This window comes from Hipposideros armiger, unplaced genomic scaffold, assembly GCF_001890085.2.
Source record: "Hipposideros armiger isolate ML-2016 unplaced genomic scaffold, ASM189008v1 scaffold_290, whole genome shotgun sequence".
In the NCBI taxonomy this organism is placed as follows: Eukaryota; Metazoa; Chordata; class Mammalia; order Chiroptera; family Hipposideridae; genus Hipposideros; species Hipposideros armiger.
Genome location: NW_017731640.1, coordinates 1,441,679 through 1,458,017, shown reverse-complemented (window position 1 = coordinate 1,458,017; position 16,339 = coordinate 1,441,679). Strand labels below are relative to the sequence as shown.

Genomic DNA, 16,339 nt, shown 5'->3' with positions numbered 1-16,339 from the left:
CCGCCCGCCCTCCAGGCATACTGGCAGCCCTAGGGTATAGCCACCCTGGGTCTTGCTACAGAGTTGATGCTTCTTGGGCTGACCTGGTAGCTCTGGATGAGAGCATGAACGTGCAAGCACTAGACAAATGGTAGTTCAGTCCCTTCTAGAGTTCTAGGGTGGAGACACCCCTCAGGCATCTCTGATGGGACCACCGTGCAGATATGCCTGGGTTTGGCTTTAATGACGACACATCTAGACAGTACTTCTAGCATCTACTCACTCCAGGCTTGGTTCGGGCTGTATCGTAGACAGTCGGTTCATCTGATGGTTCTAGAGTTATGAGCACCCGTAGTATGGTTCAGGTTGCAATGTAGATCCCTTCCCTTCTGTGCAGCCCTCAAAGCTCTAGCACAGAGACACTGGTGGTCTTGTTCAAACTGTAATGCAGATGCACCCTCAGGGGCCCCGGCTTCTCCAGTGGGAAGTGGAAGACAATGTATGCACAAGTGCTGGCACTGAGGAAACGCTAGTTCCCTCCACCAGAGCATGGCCCTGTCCCAGTCCCATCCATGCTCCAAGGCAACACCATCGGAATGACTGCCTGGGAAGGAGGACAAGCTGGGGACAGGTTCGGGAAGAGTCTAGGTCTAGGGCAATTGGGAGCCTGTGGTATTCAACCCCGAATTCACACAACTCTCTGAGGGCAGAGGGCAGTCTGAGGTCACTTCAGAGCAAAGGGTATAGGCTGGGGGTCAGGGTTTACAGTGAAGAGATGGATCTCAGCACACAGATGAAAATGGACTCTGGACACAGGTTCCATGTGTCTTTCTCATCATTTGAGAGTCTCTGTGTCTGGATACGTTAATTGTGTATGTGTGAGTGAGGTCATGTAACGGGCCTGTGTGTCTGCCAGTATTTGCAGGTGTCTGGGCTCCCTGAATGCGTCTGTGCTAAGCGTATGTGTGTGAGTGCCAGCAGGTGTATGTGCGCCCGGATGTGTGGTGCTCAGACACTTTGGGTAACACTTTCTGTGTGAGCTGTAGATGTGAGTGGGGGCAGCATCTGCCGTGACTCATTTCTCTCCTCCTCCTTCCGTTCCCAGCCAGGCGGGGGAGGTTGGGATTCCAGGCAGCCTGGGCCTGGCTCCCCCTGGCACAGAGGGTGGGAGTGGGGCTGGGGTGGGAGGAGTGGGGGGGGGTCACAGGAAGGAGGGGCCGTGTTTTGTGCTTGCTGAGCGAGGAGGGGGTAAGATTCCAGCTGGAGCCAGCTGGGCCCCTGGCCCTCCATGACCAATCCCAAATAGGGGGCAGGAGCAGGGCCACCGGGGTCTACAGTGACATGTTTGCTCCACGATGAACTCAGCAGTACATGTCCACACCGAGGTTCTCCATCTCCCTTCATCTGCAGTCACCTCCCCTGAGGGCCACCCAATCATCTAGGTGTTGCCAGGACTGAGAGGGTTCCCGGGACTTGGACTTTAAGTTTTCAAAGCAAGTCAATGCAGGGAAATCCAGGAGTTGCTTACCTTACTCCAGAATCTCCTGCCAGCATCTGTCCCTCTCTGGGGTCCATCCTTACACCTTCTTCCAAATCAGCAGGGTGAGCTTTCTAAAATGCAGATAGAACCATGTAACTCAGCTGCTTAAAACTTGTAGGATAAGCCCAGATTGTGTTACTGGCCCCGTCACCTCCCACCCATGCCTCACTGCCTCCACTCTCCCCTTAGCTCCCTCCACTCCCTGCACCCTGCCCTAGGGCATCATGCCTAGCCCCAGTCAGGTCTTTACCAAGTCTCTCTGGAATCCAACTGCTTGCACAGCCCCCATCCTAGTCTAGTGAACGCCCTCTCATCCTTCAAAAGGCTCTTCTTCCAGGAAGCCTGCCCTGACTCCCAATTTCCTAGAGCAAGATCCTGGCTCTTGTTTTCACAGGATCCAGTACTTTCTCATTGTTGAACTTATTAAAATTTTAAAAAGCAGTCCTCATTTATTTACCATTGACCTATGCTCATCTTCCGGGTTAGATGTCTGTGCACTCAAGGGGCAGGGGTGTCTGTCTTGTTTCTACCCCTGTACCATTGCCGGTGCAAGAAACACCTGCTCTGGACAAATGAACCAGGGGGTTCTCTCTGGATGCTCACCTTTCCACTCCCTGTAACTGGAGCAGGTTTGAGTCAGCCTGGCTCGGTCTCTTTCTGCCTGGGTGATGCTTTCTCTGCGTTTTCCACCCTGTCCAGGCTTGACCTGCGAGGCGGAGGTTGATGAGTGTGCCTCGGCGCCCTGCCTGCATGGGGGCTCCTGTCTGGACGGCTTGGGCTCCTACCGCTGTGTATGCACGCCGGGCTACGGAGGCGCCAGCTGCCAGCTGGACCTGGACGAATGCCAGAGTCAGCCATGCGCGCATGGGGGCGTGTGCCACGACCTGGTCAACGGGTGAGCAGGCAGCCTGGTGCCCGAAGGTGGAGAGGCTGCGGGGTGGGTGGGGGGCGCGGTGGAGGCAGGGGGGGCTTCAGCTGAGCGCGCGGCTCGCTCCAGGTTCCGGTGCGACTGTGAGGACACGGGCTACGAGGGCACGCACTGCGAACAGGAGGTGCTGGAGTGCGCGTCAGCGCCCTGCGCGCACAACGCGTCCTGCCTGGAGGGCCTCCGGAGCTTCCGCTGCCTCTGCTGGCCAGGTGCGTGTGTGCGTGCACGGGTGCAGGCTGGCGGGGAGGGCGCGGCCTGTGGCGGCCCCGTTCGGTGTGCGCCTGTGTGCATGCGCCCTCAGTGGACCAAGCAGAGTGTGTGCCTGTGACTGCAACTTCTCTGAGCCGATTTCCTCATCTGCAAAATAGGGCTAATCATAGCACGTGCTCCTGGAGTTGTGAGGAGGGTCAAGATGTAAAGTTCTCGAAGCCTTGTCACATCGCCTGGCACGTGCAAGGGGGTTGCTAATAATAGTAAGATGATGCTGAGCTGATGGAGCCTGCGGTGGTCATTCCTACTCCCCTCTATGTGTCCCTCCCTCAGAATATGCGTGACCATATTCTAACTTGTTGTCCCAGCCTGGCTGAGGGCTTGCCTGGCAGCAGTGGAGGGGTGCTGCCCTGTGACCCTGTGTGACCTGATGCCCACGTGTGTGTCCCCCAGGCTACAGCGGCGATCAGTGCGAGGTGGACGACGACGAGTGTGCGGCAGGACCCTGCCAACACGGGGGCCAGTGTCTGCAGCGCTCCGACCCGTCCCTCTATGGGGACGTCCAGGCCGCCTTCCCCGGCGCCTTCAGCTTCCGCCATGCTGCGGGCTTCCTGTGCCGCTGCCCGCCGGGCTTTGAGGGTGAGTTCTCTGCCCGCTTCCAGGACAGCAGGTCCACCGGTGTCCAAATGCAGCGGAGGGATGCTGGGCCGGGTTCAAGCTCCTCTCACTGGGCCTCAGCCTCCCTAGCTATAAAATGGGCCCTTCTTGGCTCTGAGGGCACAGACGGGAACCACAGCCGGGCCTCTTGCAGGAGACGACTGCAGCGTGGACGTGGACGAGTGTGCCTCAGCGCCATGCCTCAGTGGAGGCCACTGCCAGGACCTGCCCAATGGCTTTCAGTGTCACTGTCCAAATGGCTACACAGGTGCTTGGGGATGGGGTGGGCCCCGGGGCAGGACAAGGTCAGAGTTGGTGGGATTGGGTTGAGAAGGTTCCTCTGGCTGATGTGTGGAGGCAGAATTAGTGGGGAGACAAGGAAATTAAGGAGGAAGTGGGTGCAGTGGCCCAGGTGATAGCTAAGAGGGACTGAGCTGGAACCTGGGCTTTGGAAGTGGAAGTGGAGGGAACTACGTAGGTTGAGGAATATTTAGGAGGGACAGCCACCAGGTCCTGAGGGTTACCCAGGTGTGAGTGGGAGGTGTCAGGGATGCCGGCTGAGTTTCTGTCCTGGGTGACGTTGGGTGGAGGATGATGTCCACACTAAGTCCAAGTGTCTATGGAGCACCCCCAGAGAGGAACCTGTCAGGGGAGGCTGGTTGGTCTGGGATCTGGGGCCCAGAAGAGGGGCTGGGGCTGGAGGCAGAGACTGGGGGTCAGGAGTGTAATCCTGGCAGCTGTGGCCATGGGTGGCCGAGGTTGTCCAGGACAACGTATGGAGCAATGGGCAAAGAGAGCCCTTGACACCTGACATCAGAGGGCTGGGCAGAGGCCGAGAGGCCTGCAGGAGGACAGAGGCGGTTTGGCCAGGACAGAGAATGTAAAAGGATGCTGGGGGCAGGCAGTGTCTGGAAAAGGATGAGCTTGACCTTTGGGGAACTGGGGCCTGTTGGGCAGGAGTTGGGGGTGCAGGAAGCCTCAGGGAGAGCAGATGCACAGACACACAGACACCCTCCCCCACGGACACCGGTGAACCCGAGGAACTCTTCACACTCACTGAGTGTCCCTGACCCCTCTGGAATGCCTGTGACACTTCCCCCACACGGCCCCGCATTCCTGCTCAGGCACATTGCCTCCTCTCCCTGGCAGGGTGCCTGGGCACAGACAGCTCCCTCGCCCAGGGAAAGGAGGTGGCGATCATTGCCGTCCCTTCCACTCTCACCCACCCAAAGACAATGGAGCTCAGGGTCTGCACCCTTGGGTGGCCAGCTCCCCTGGGGGCCCTGAAAGTCCGTCTTCTGCCCCCGTGGGCCACAGTTCCTGAGTCCTGCCTCACAGGTGCCTGGCACATAGTGGGCCCAGCAAGCAGACCCTGCCTCTGAAGAGCATTCTCACCACAGCCCCATGAAGTAGGGGTTTAAATTCCCATCTTACAGATTAGGCAATGGAGGCTTTAGAGAGGGGATGCCATCCCCTCAGGTTCCCCAGTGTGTCAGCAAGAGAGGGAGGTCAGCTTTCTAAGGTCAGGGACGAGGAGGGGGAACCCTGGCTATGGGGTTGGGCTCCTTGCCACTGTCCACCCTCATCCTCCCTTTGGGTCGTGCTGGGCGTGAGGGAGGCCAGTGCCTGGCATTCCTGAGCTGGCTGCGAAAGAGGCCAGGCGGGGAGCTCGGCGTTTCCCCGCTCGTTTAGCTTGTGGGGGAATGCAATGGGGCCGCGGGCTCTGTGGACCTTCCTAAGGGGCGTGTGGCTCCTGGCAGGTATGGAGAACTGTGGCTTTGGGTGGGAGGAGGTGGAGCTAGCTGTCCTCAGAAGGAGACTGCTGTTTGTGGGCCTTCTGGGGCCAGGATTCAAATCCTGGTGGCTTCTTTGGGCCTAGGTTCCTCCAGCTGGGATCCAGGGCAGGGCTAGTCTTGGTTGTTTGGTGGAGACTCTAGCTGAGCTGGGGTTGCGCTGTGGCCTCTTGACCCAAGCTGGGGCCAGAGCAGCTGGCGTGGGAGCTCCTGGAGGAGAGGATGAGGTGGCCCCTTCACAGCCTAGTGCAGGGGGGCTGGGGATTACAGTCTGGGGGCTACTTGGAGTGCCACAGATGCGCACACCCACCTTCACTCGCTCCTCCATTTCATCACTCTGTCCACAAAAGCCATGCTAGGCCCTTTGCTGGGCACCAACGACATATTCAGGCCCCTGGAAGAGATTTCAGCTGAGTAAACAGATACTTTCAATACAGGGTTCTGGGGTGCTGTGCCTGGGAGTGGGCAAGGAGTTGGGAGTGACACAGTAGCTTGTGGTTAGGAGTGAGAGAAAGACTTCTAGGGGACTGGTCCTTCAGTTTGGACTTTGTAGGGTGATTAGGAGTTTGAAAGGCAGGGTAATGGAGGATGAGACATTCCAAGCAGAGGGAACAGTATGAGCAAAGCCCCAGAGGCAGGACTTTCCAGGAAAAGCTTGGAGGAACAGGCAGTTCAAGGTGTGTAGGAAGCAAGGTTGAGATTGAGTACCTGAGAGCCCATCCTATGAGGGATCTCGCATGCCAGGGTGAGTGATTGGCCCTTAAGCAGCAGAGGCATCTGGCCAGGTGATCCTTTGGAAATAGATCTCTGGCTACTAGTGGAGATGGATGAGGGTCTGAAGTCAAGCAAACTGGAGGCTTCCAGACTATGGTCCAGAGGGCTGGTGAGGTAGGTGAGGTGGGGTGGGAGAAAGGGCAGATTGGAGAGTATTTAGGGGGTTGAATCCACAGGGCATGGAGGCTCACCAGACATGGTAGAGAAAGGGGTTTGTTGGATTCCAGCCTCTAGGGACTTCAGAGGCCCATGAGAAATCCTTTGGGAATTGGGACTTGGTTTGATTGACAGGTAATGAGGTCCCGGTCCCAAGAGGTATGCAAGCTCTGGGTTGAGACTGTGGTTCCAGCCTTGGGTGCTGAGCCTTGGCCTGGTCTCTCCCGAAGGCTTGACGTGTCAGGAAGATGTGGACGAGTGCCTGTCGGAGCCCTGCCTCCATGGTGGGACCTGTGATGACACTGTGGCAGGCTACATCTGCCGGTGCCTGGAGGCTTGGGGTGGGCACGACTGTTCCGTGCAGCTCACCGGCTGCCAGGGCCACACTTGCCCACTGGCTGCCACCTGCATCCCCACCTTCGAGTCTGGGGTCCACAGTTATGTCTGCCGCTGCCCACCTGGTACTCATGGATCTTTCTGTGGTCAGAATACCACCTTCTCCATAGTGGCTGGGAACCCTGTGCAGGCATCAGTGTCTGCTGGTGGTCCCCTGGCTCTGGCACTGAGATTTCGCACTACACTACCTGCTGGTACCTTGGCTACTCGCGCTGATACCCACGTCAGCTTGGAGCTGGCATTGGTGGGGGCTACACTTCAGGCCACGCTCTGGAGCCATGGCGACACTGTACTTGTCCTGAGGCTGTCAGACCTGGCCCTAAATGATGGCCGCTGGCACCGAGTGGAGGTGGTGCTCCGCCTTGGGGTCCTGGACCTGCGGCTCTGGCATGAGGGCTGCCCTGCCCCGTTCTGCGTGGCCTCCAGTCCTGTGGCCCCAGGTCCTACAGCTGCCATGGCTCCGACGCCTGCCGGGTTCTGCTCTGTCCAGCTGGGTGGCGCGGCCTTTGCAGGCTGCCTCCAGGACGTACATGTGGATGGGCACCTCCTGCTACCTGAGGATCTTGGGGAGAATGTCCTTCTGGGCTGCGAGCGCCATGAACAGTGTCAGCCTCCGCCTTGCGCCCACAGAGGGGCCTGCGTGGACCTGTGGACTGACTTTCGTTGCGAGTGCCCCCGACCCTATACGGGTCCCACATGTGCTTATGGTGAGGAGCAAAGCAGGTGGGCCCCAGGGCAGAGGCTGTGCCTTCTCCCCAGCCCCAGGCCTCATGCCCGGCACCCTCTCTCTCTGCAGAGGTTCCTGCCGCCACCTTCGGCTTGGGGGGCACTCTGAGCTCTGCCTCCTTCCTGCTCCACCAGCCGCCAGGCCCCAACCTCACTGTGTCCTTCCTCCTCCGCACTCGGGAGCCTGCTGGCCTACTGCTCCAGCTGGCCAACGACTCAGTGTCTGGCCTGACAGTGTACCTGAGCGAGGGCCAGATCCGGGCTGAGGTGCTGGGCAGTCCTGCTCTGCTGCTCCCCGGGCGCTGGGATGACGGGCTCCGCCACCTGGTGACACTCAGCTTTGGGCCTGACCAACTGCAGGGCCTGGGGCAGCAGGTGCACGTGGGTGGGAGGCTCCTCCCTGCTGCCGCCCAGCCCTGGGGTGGGCCCTTCCGAGGCTGCCTCCAGGATCTGCGACTCAATGGCCTCCACCTCCCCTTCTTTCCACCGCCGCTGGGGAACTCCAGCCAGCCCAGGGAGCTGGGCAGCAGGCAGTCCTGGAACCTCACTGTGGGCTGTGTCTCTGAGGACATGTGCAGTGTGAGTGCTCTGGAAAAAGGGTGGGTAGCCTGCATCTCTGGGGTTAGCATGTCTTTTTACTGGTGAGGAAAGCGCCCTGCCCAGGGCCCCACTGTTAGAGAGTGGCAGTGCAGGATTCACATTTCTCTCTCTAGCCCAGCTCCTCTGGCCCTCAAGTGGTCCCCATGCCTCCCTCCCAGTCCGGGTCTGAGACAGACACCCTGACCCAGGCAAGGGCTGTCTGAGCCTTTATGCAGGAACTATCTGGGGAACAGGGACCCCGCTTGGCTCACGAACAAAGCTCTGGCCCTGGAATTGGAATATCCTGGGTGTGAACTCTGGCTCCTGTATTTATTGGCTGGGTGACTCAGGCAAGTGGTTTCTTCTCTCTGGGCCTTAGTTTCTTCATCTGTAAAATGGAGCTGTTAGTGACTTCCTCACTGTTTGTAAGGAGGTAATGGGTCTATAGTAGGGGCTCAATTAAGAACTGATGACATGATGGTTATGGTGGGTTGATGCTTCCCCCAGGCCTGAGCCAATCCCTACCCTGATTCTCCTGCAGCCTGACCCCTGTCTCAATGGTGGGACTTGCCTGGTCGCCTGGAACGACTTCCACTGCACCTGCCCTACCAACTTCACGGGGCCCACGTGTGCCCAGCAGCTGTGGTGTCCTGGCCAGCCCTGCCTCCTGCCTGCCACCTGTGAGGAGGTCCCTGATGGCTTTGTCTGTGAGTGTGTGCCCTGGGCAGCCCACATGCTGGGTGCTGGACACCCAAGCTGGGTTAGAGCCCACCCCTTCCCTCAAGGCAGGTGAAGGACATGATTAGCATTTTAAAGAATTGATTGCATTTCATTAAAATGCATGATCAGCATTTAAAAAAGATGACTTACAGCAGTGAAGATTAAGTCTCAGTGATGAGACCAGGGAACTTACTTAAGGGAGAAGGGAAGGGGCAGAATTTTCCAGGGGAGGGAGGGTATTATTGCCTGATCTGTGCCCAGGAGGGCACAGTCTGGAGGTAGGGAATTGTGAGGGGGTGGAAGCGACGGTGGTGGGGCTGCAGTTCCTGGGATTAGATAATAAGTGGCTATGTGTGCCCCGCCACTCGATGGGCCGGGGGAGGGGTAGTAGGGGCGGCAGATGGTATCACCCGTGTGTTGGGTCGGGAGTGGAGTGGGTGCTGGTAGGCCACCACCGACGTTCCCTCTCTCTGCAGGTGTGGCCGAAGCCACGTTCCGCGAAGGTCCCGCGGTCGCATTCAGTGGGCACAACGCATCGTCAGGGCCCACGCTCAGCGGCCTCTCGCTTGCCTTCCGCACGCGAGACTCCGAGGCCGGGCTGCTGCGTGCTGCCGCGGGCGCCCTTGCCGCCGTTTGGCTGGCGGTGCGCAACGGCTCGCTGGCAGCCGGCGTGCGCAGCGGCCGCGGGCCGCCCGGGGCGGTCCTGCCCGCGCCTGGGCCGCGCGTGAACGACGGCGCCTGGCACCGCGTGCGCCTGGCCATGGAGCGCCCCACGGCCACCGCATCACGCTGGCTGCTGTGGCTGGACGCCGCGTCGACGCCCATGGCGCTGCTCGGCCTGGCCGGCGACCTGGCCTTCCTGCGCGGCCCGGGCGCCGCCCGCGTCCTGCTGGCCGAGAACTTCACCGGCTGCCTGGGCCGCGTGGCGGTCGGCGGCCTCCCGCTGCCCCTGGCGCGCCCGCGGCCGGGCGCGCCCCCCGGCACCCGAGAGCACTTCTCGGCCTGGCCCGAAGCGCCGGCCCTGCGCCTCGGCTGCCTAGGCGAACCCGTGTGTGTCCCCTCGCCCTGCCTGCACGGCGGCGACTGCCGCGACCTCTTCGACGCCTTTGCCTGCGCCTGCGGCCCGGGCTGGGGGGGCCCGCGCTGCGAGACCCGCGCCGACCCGTGCAGCTCAGCACCCTGCGTCCGCGGCCGCTGCCACGCGCGCCCCGACGGCCGCTTCGAGTGCCGCTGCCTGCCGGGCTTCGCTGGCCCGCGCTGCAGGTGCGAGTGGCCGGGGCCCGCGGGGTCGGTCGGGGACCCGAGGTAGAGGCGGGAAGGGAGGGGAGGACCCCCGGGGCGGTGGGTGGGACAGGGAACACCAGAGCTTGCGAGGCACTGGGTCTGTGGGCCAGCTGCTTCCCTTCTCTGAGCCTCCGTGCCCTCAGCTGTGAAACGGGAACCACAGTGCCCTCGACTTGCCAGGTAGACTACAGGACAGCCAGGTGAATTTGAATTTCAGATAAACAGCGCTCTTATGTGGGGGCGGGGGCGGGGTTAACCCAGAGCTGGTCTTAGAAGAAAACGCAGCTGCTCGCCATTGATGTTCGCGGGTTGTGGGCAGTGAGATGGTCCCCTATTCAATATGGAGTTAGCGCCCCATGCCCTTTGGAGCCAAGCTTATGGAGGGTTGTCTGACGGAGGCCTGACTTCCCTGCCTACCCGCCAAGGAATATCAGGCCCAAGTTTTATGTTTAGGTGTGTGCTTCTGGTTTCCAAGGAGAGTCCTTTCATTTTGTCAGCGTCTCCAAGGAGTCAGCCATGGAAGAGATTCCCAGCCTGGGTTTAGAGGTTGTGCCCCTTGGGGGTGGGGCTGGAGCAGCAGAGTGACAGCCTGTGTGTCACCCTTCTATCTCAGACACCACTTCCATGGCTGATATCAGGGTCTACATGAGGTGGGCCCTGAATTCCACAGATGATGACACAGAGGCTCAGGTGACCTGTGGTCACAAGGTGGTGGTGGTGGTGGTGGGGGCCAGACCCCAGGCGACCTGCCCTAGTCCAGCCTCTGTACTTTCTCCCTAGGTTGCCTGTTCTGCCAGAGGAATGCAGCCTGAACTTCACCTGCCTCAATGGCAGCCCATGTGAGGGTGGGCCTGGGGGTGCCAACTGCAGCTGTCAGGAGGGCTTTGCTGGCCAGAGGTGGGTGTGGGGGCTGCGGCCCGGGAGGTGGGCCAGTGAGTGTGGAGAGTGCGCAGGGCAGGTGAAGTGGGGTGCTCTCCTTCTGAGCCCTCCCTGTCGTCACCGTGCCAGATGGTTCACTTGTCACTGCAGCTCTTTCCTTCTGGGGTTTCCAAGACCATCCCCTGTTATGTAGACACCTGTAGGGAACTATTGGGTTGTTATTTTTCTGTTTTTCATTGCAAAAATGTCATGACTTTTCTGACAATCCAATAGTTGCCTGGTGGTGTTTCTTAGAGCCCCTTGCGCAGCCCACCTGAGTCAGGACCACCTGGGAGACTATTAAGGTCAAGGTTCTGGGCCCACTCCAGACAGGGAGTCAGCAAAACTGGGCAGGCTCTCCTGTGCTGCTGGTGGAGTGAGCCATTCTCAGTCATGAACACCGGGCAAAGGGGGGTGGCGAGTGACAGAGATCGAGTTCAGCATGGTCACCTGGCAGGGCCCAGCTGGGGGCTGGGAGGGACAGTGGATGGATGAGCTTTGATGCCTGTGGCAGCATGGGAGGGAGCAGCTTTCTCCACGTCCCCCTCTTCTCTGCCTCCCAGGTGTCAAGTCCCCTGTGAGGCCAACCCCTGCTTGAATGGGGGCACCTGCCGGGCAGCCGGTGGGGTGTATGAATGTGTCTGCGGCACAAGGTTCTCTGGGCAGTTCTGCGAAGTGGTGGTGAGTTGTGCTGGGGGGGAGGGGCCTGTTTTGGACTTTATTAGATGATGGGGGCGGGGGAGTATGTACAGCACCTGCGGATCTGTTCCTGGATCTGTTCCTGGACCGGCCCTGTGGTGGGGTGGGCAGCAGCAGGGGAGGGAGACTCAGGTCCTTTCCATGCTCCCCCCTCCTCCGTCCCAAGCAGGAGGCATTTCACTCTAGGGAGAGCCTGGGGGCCCCCACCATCCCTCTGGGGACTGGCAGCGAAACAGCTGGGCTTGTCCAAGTCCAATCTGAGACAGAATGATTCAGGGCCCATAGGACTTTGGAATTCTGGGCTTTAGGTTGGTGAACACAAGAGCCTGTAATCACCAGTGGTTTTGGAAGCGATTCTCGAGGAGCCCAGGATTCTGAGCCCCACTGGGTGTGGCCACTGTGAAGGCAGCAGCCCCTGACCCCAGGGAGGCTCGGCTGAGGAGCGCCCCGCCCCCTGCAGCTTGAGCTTGAACCTCCCTCTGGCCCCCTCCCCTCCAAGGGCCTGCAGGGCAGGCAGTGGGCCCACAGTGGGTGCTGGCTGGAGGGATGCAGGCCGGGGCCTGGGCAGGGAGCCTTGATCGCCACAGGCGTCTGGCAAGCCCCGGTCATAAACCTGCAAATCCCCTCTGCTTCTGGGGAATGTTTCCTTTCAAGTTGAACTTTTACAGCCTCTAGCTCCCCTACCCATCCTCCTCTGAGGGTGGAGGGAGGAAATGGCTTTACAGCTCCCCCAGAAGTGTCCGGGATAGAGGCTGGTGATGTCCACCTAGGGCTGGGACCCACTTTTCTCTCCATCCTTGGGACCCTTCTCCAGGGCTGGGTTTGGGCTTGGGACGGGGGTCACCATGGCCTGGGAGGCCTCATGGGACAGAGGGATACCTGTGGCTCTGGAATCCTGTGATTTGGGACTTTAGAATTCTAACCTTGTAGAATCTTTGATGGGCTTATCCTGGGAGTCTGGGGGACAGAGACGAAGGTCCCCCAAAGCCTAGTCTGAGCCTCCCTGGTTGGGGCGGAAGCCCTGCTGGATTCTGATCTCATCAGCCGGGTCAGCCTCTCAGGCTTCTCCCTAAGACGCCTCCCACTTTGGGGTTCAGCATGGTGTCCACAGACCCTTTAAACCACCAGGTCACCCTTCAGGATGGGGAGGGATTAGGTCCCCATTGTCTCAGATTGAATGAGTTTATTGTGGGGAGACGGCCAAATGGCAAGGCTGGGCACTGAGGCCCCCCTGGCCTGTGACAGAAGGGGCCTCCACCTGGAATCTGAGGCTGGAGAATGGTGGTGTGGCACTGGGGGCAGACGGAGGAGTGCCAGTCCTGGCTTGCCACTAACTAGTCACGTGTCTGGCGGATCTGGGCAGAGCTTGTTTTCTCACCTACTACTTATCCGTGCTAATATGCAGGCACTGCTCTGGGTATTTTGGGGAATACCAGTGAACAAAATAACCCAGACTCCTGTGCTCCTGGAAGCGACAGGTCATCCTCACTCGCACTTCATCACATCATTGAAAGGTTTAGGTGAAGCCCCATGCACTGTTCTTAGCCCATACTGATGTTCAAAAAATGTGTTTTCTCTCCTTCTCGCCAGAACCCCTTTGTCATACAGGAATCTCCTTGCAGTGGCTCTGACAGGTGGCTCCCTGCCACCCGCTTGCATAACCCCCAGGCCCGGGTCTCTCACTACCTCCCGGGGAAGCCTGTTACTAGCTCTGATTGTCTCTAAGCAAGTCCTGTGTCCCCTTTTCTCCTCTCCTCCCCACAACCCCCATCTGAGGCCTCCTTGTCGCTGTCTTACAGAAGGGCCTGCCACTGCCGCTGCCGTTCCCACTGCTGGAGGTGGCGGTGCCTGCAGCCTGCGCCTGCCTCCTCCTCCTCTTCTTGGGCCTCCTCTCAGGGATCCTGGCAGCCAGAAAGCGTCGCCAGTCAGAGGGCACCTACAGCCCGAGCCAGCAGGAGGTGGCCGGGGCCCGGCTGGAGATGGACAGTGTCCTCAAGGTGCCGCCTGAGGAGCGACTCATCTAGGCCTACCTGGCTGCCGGCTCCAGCACCCATGAGGTCATGAATGGTTTCTACCTGGAGACCCAGGGAGGCCACTTCCAGGAGCCTGTGGGGAAGTGGCCTGCCCCTTCCTGGCCTTGGAGAGTTGCTGTGGGCACAGGATACCTGCTGGGGAAGTGTCCTCTTTGCTGGCAGCCCCTGCCTCTGCCCCTTCGGGGACTGAGGACAAGGGGAGCACTCAGGGCAGCAGAGAGGGGCCTGGCGAGGGAGTGGACATCGCCATTGGACCTGCTGGGTCTTGCCTCGGCAGGTGTGTGGCTGTGCAGGGCAGGGGCACACGTGGGTACATACGGTGTGTTCAGGAGTGTGTGTGTGCATGCATGTGTGCAAGATGTGTGTGTGTACCTGGGACTGTTGATCTGCAGATACCGGTGTGTGTGTGCTGGATGGGGCTCGTGGACATGTCTGTGTCTGTGTAGTGGGTGCGGGCCATCGGAGGGGGTGACCGGGCTGGGGAGCAACCTTCACAGCTCTGGGGCGGGGGCACCCCCAGGCTGCACTTTGTCCAGGAGGCCAGGCCAGGGCATGCCCAAGGACCAAGTCCCCAGCTCCCGAATCTCCTCCCCGCTCTGGAAGCTGACCCAGGCCTGGAAGCAGCTGGGAAATCAGGAGGAGGCCACAGCCTGAAGCTTTGGGCAGATCTGTCTCTGCCTTGTGCCAGAGCCAGGCCCACTTGGGAACAGACCACGGCCAGGGCAGACCCGAGGGACAGTGGGCGGGCTGTCCGGGGGTGTCTAGGCTCCATGCAGCCCCCTCCTTCCTCAGGGCCTGGCATCTGTAGAGTGGGGAAAGCAGCCAGCCTACCTCACAGGGCTGTTGTGAGGATCAGCGTGGAAAGAACTTGAAGTCTTTAAACCCTGGTCTGCTGTGAAGGGCTGTCGGCGTTGTCCTTTTACGTGTCAGGAACGGTTGTCTCCCTCCCCTGGCTGGAGTTGAGGGAAAGAGTGGGGGAAGGGGCCTCCCTGGGGGGTGATGAGAATGAAGGCGCAACCCTTCCCTCCAACTTCCCCAACCACCTCTTGGTTCTCCAGCTCAGATGCCAGCCGGAGGGTCCTCCGCAGCTGCTTGCTGAGGCCACGCCTTCACCTGCAGACCAGTTGCCTCTCTAAATGGCGGTTGGGAGGATTCCTGGGGAGGACTCACAGGAGGCCCTGAGTTGTGTGCTGAGAACGCTGGGGCTGCCTCTGTCGGGGCTGGCCCTGCAGAGACACAGACGTGGGCAGAACTTGCCGCTTTGTTTCCCATCTCTTCCCTGGTGATGCCATCACACTGGGAGCTCCGATCCTGGTCTCCTCAGAGCTACACACAGTCCTTTGTGCCTGAGCTGGAGATGTGCCTTTTCGTCCTTCCTGCTTCCCAGGCCAGTGCCTCCTGTGCCAACTTGCCAAGGCCAGGAGGCCTCTCTACACTGTTAGATTGGAGGTTGACGTGACCCAGCTCCTGGAGGCACAGGAGCCAAATGGGAGGTGGGGCCACGTGGTGATGGGGGGTCTGAGACGGGGCGGGGCGGTAAGCAGAGGCTGGGACAGGAAGGGCTCTGAATACGACGTGAAGGGGCTTGATAGGTCCTTTTCTTGTAGGAGGTGGGACCACCTTTCCCCCAACTGTCTCCATGACTCCTGGGAAAGCGAGAGAGGAGACCTCTGGTACCCACAGCTTAGCCACAGCCGGTTCTGTGGCTAGTTCGAGTCATGGATTTGGCCAACCTTTGATCTTGCGGACTCCTTAAGAAATTTTATGTGGAACCTCAACAAATAAAAGCTGGACCGCTGTTTTTGGGGAACCCCATGTTCTCCTCTCTTGCTTCTTAGGCACATGTCATTTACAAGGGCAGCCTGGGGAGGGGGGGACCAGGCCAGATGATGGGTGAGCTTAACGCCCTCTCTGGGTGCTTGGTCCAGATATTCTCAACAGAGACTCTAACCGCAGTGCACGCTCGAGGCTCTGCCCTTGCTCATGAGGTCTGTGGGGTTAACTTCCAGGTGTCTCCTTGGGCTTGTTTCTTCTTGGAGCCTGAGCACCCTCAACACCATCAGTGACCTGCAGCCCTGCTCCAGGGACCCAGCAGGCCTGTGACCAGCCCACCCCTGTGCCCTGCCTGGAAGGGGAGGAGGCCGAGTTGGGCTCAGAGGCCCAAATGAGAACAGGCTTGGGAGTGGGCCAGGGGTCAAATCCTTCCGACTGCTCTGAACCCCGGCTCCTCTATAGAAGGGGGAGCTGAGGATGGCTGAGGCCTCCCCCAAACCCAGAGCTTCCTCAAGGACACAGGGATACCAGCCTTCTCCCCAAGAAGACTTTATTGAATGCACACACAGAATTCATCCTTGGGTTTGCCGATTTGATCTGGGTGAAGCGACCACAGTGCCGATGTGAACAGGGCGCAGTGCCACCTGCCCCAGCACAGCAGGAAGACCAGGGCTGGGCTCCGCTTCCCTGCAGCCACCCGGTGCCCCTGGACTCACACCCTGCCCATCAATCAGGTGGGTTGTCCCGTCCCCCATGGGGTTCAGGGGTCTGCCCAGGATGGGGAGGCCTGGAGTCTGCACGGATACACCTGAGTGTCCTGGAGGTCCCCACATGGCCCAGACATGACATGCCTCCCCGCCCCTCTCCCAGGCAGCTAGAGAACAGTCCCGAGATTTAGAGGGAAGACTTGTCTTAGTGGCCATGACTGACTCAGGAGGGGCTGTGTGCTGGGCCAGCAGTGTGTCACACCCCATGTTGGGGGAGCGAACCTCACAGCCAGCCCTCCAGGCCTCACTGAGCCACGGCACGGGGTGCCTGCCAGCCCCTCAGACACTGACAAGGCACCCTGGGGTTCTGGGGACCTCCAGGGACCCCCTGCCCCATCAGCACCTCTGAGACTGTGAGCATTCACAAATAGGAAATGAAAAATCAGGTCAAAATGCTCCCAATTTCC

General features: G+C 59.8%; 1 protein-coding gene across 4 annotated transcripts in view; it reads left to right on the top strand.

Moving 5' to 3' along the window:
- The window catches only part of CRB2 (crumbs cell polarity complex component 2), a 24,038-nt gene extending 7,763 nt beyond the window's left edge, over positions 1-16,275 (top strand). For 3 of the 4 annotated variants that reach the window (XM_019658807.1, XM_019658805.1, XM_019658808.1), the window contains 12 exons: positions 2,219-2,414; positions 2,517-2,656; positions 3,111-3,296; positions 3,469-3,582; positions 6,268-7,140; positions 7,230-7,738; positions 8,280-8,445; positions 8,935-9,721; positions 10,523-10,639; positions 11,224-11,341; positions 13,159-14,885; positions 15,000-16,275. In XM_019658807.1, coding sequence (XP_019514352.1) covers positions 2,219-2,414; positions 2,517-2,656; positions 3,111-3,296; positions 3,469-3,582; positions 6,268-7,140; positions 7,230-7,738; positions 8,280-8,445; positions 8,935-9,721; positions 10,523-10,639; positions 11,224-11,341; positions 13,159-13,383 — 3,431 coding nt within the window. In that variant the 3' untranslated portion in view covers positions 13,384-14,885; positions 15,000-16,275. The remainder of the gene's footprint in view (positions 1-2,218; positions 2,415-2,516; positions 2,657-3,110; positions 3,297-3,468; positions 3,583-6,267; positions 7,141-7,229; positions 7,739-8,279; positions 8,446-8,934; positions 9,722-10,522; positions 10,640-11,223; positions 11,342-13,158; positions 14,886-14,999) is intronic. The other variant, XM_019658806.1, reaches the window with a different exon arrangement.
- Positions 16,276-16,339: the final 64 nt, after the last annotated feature.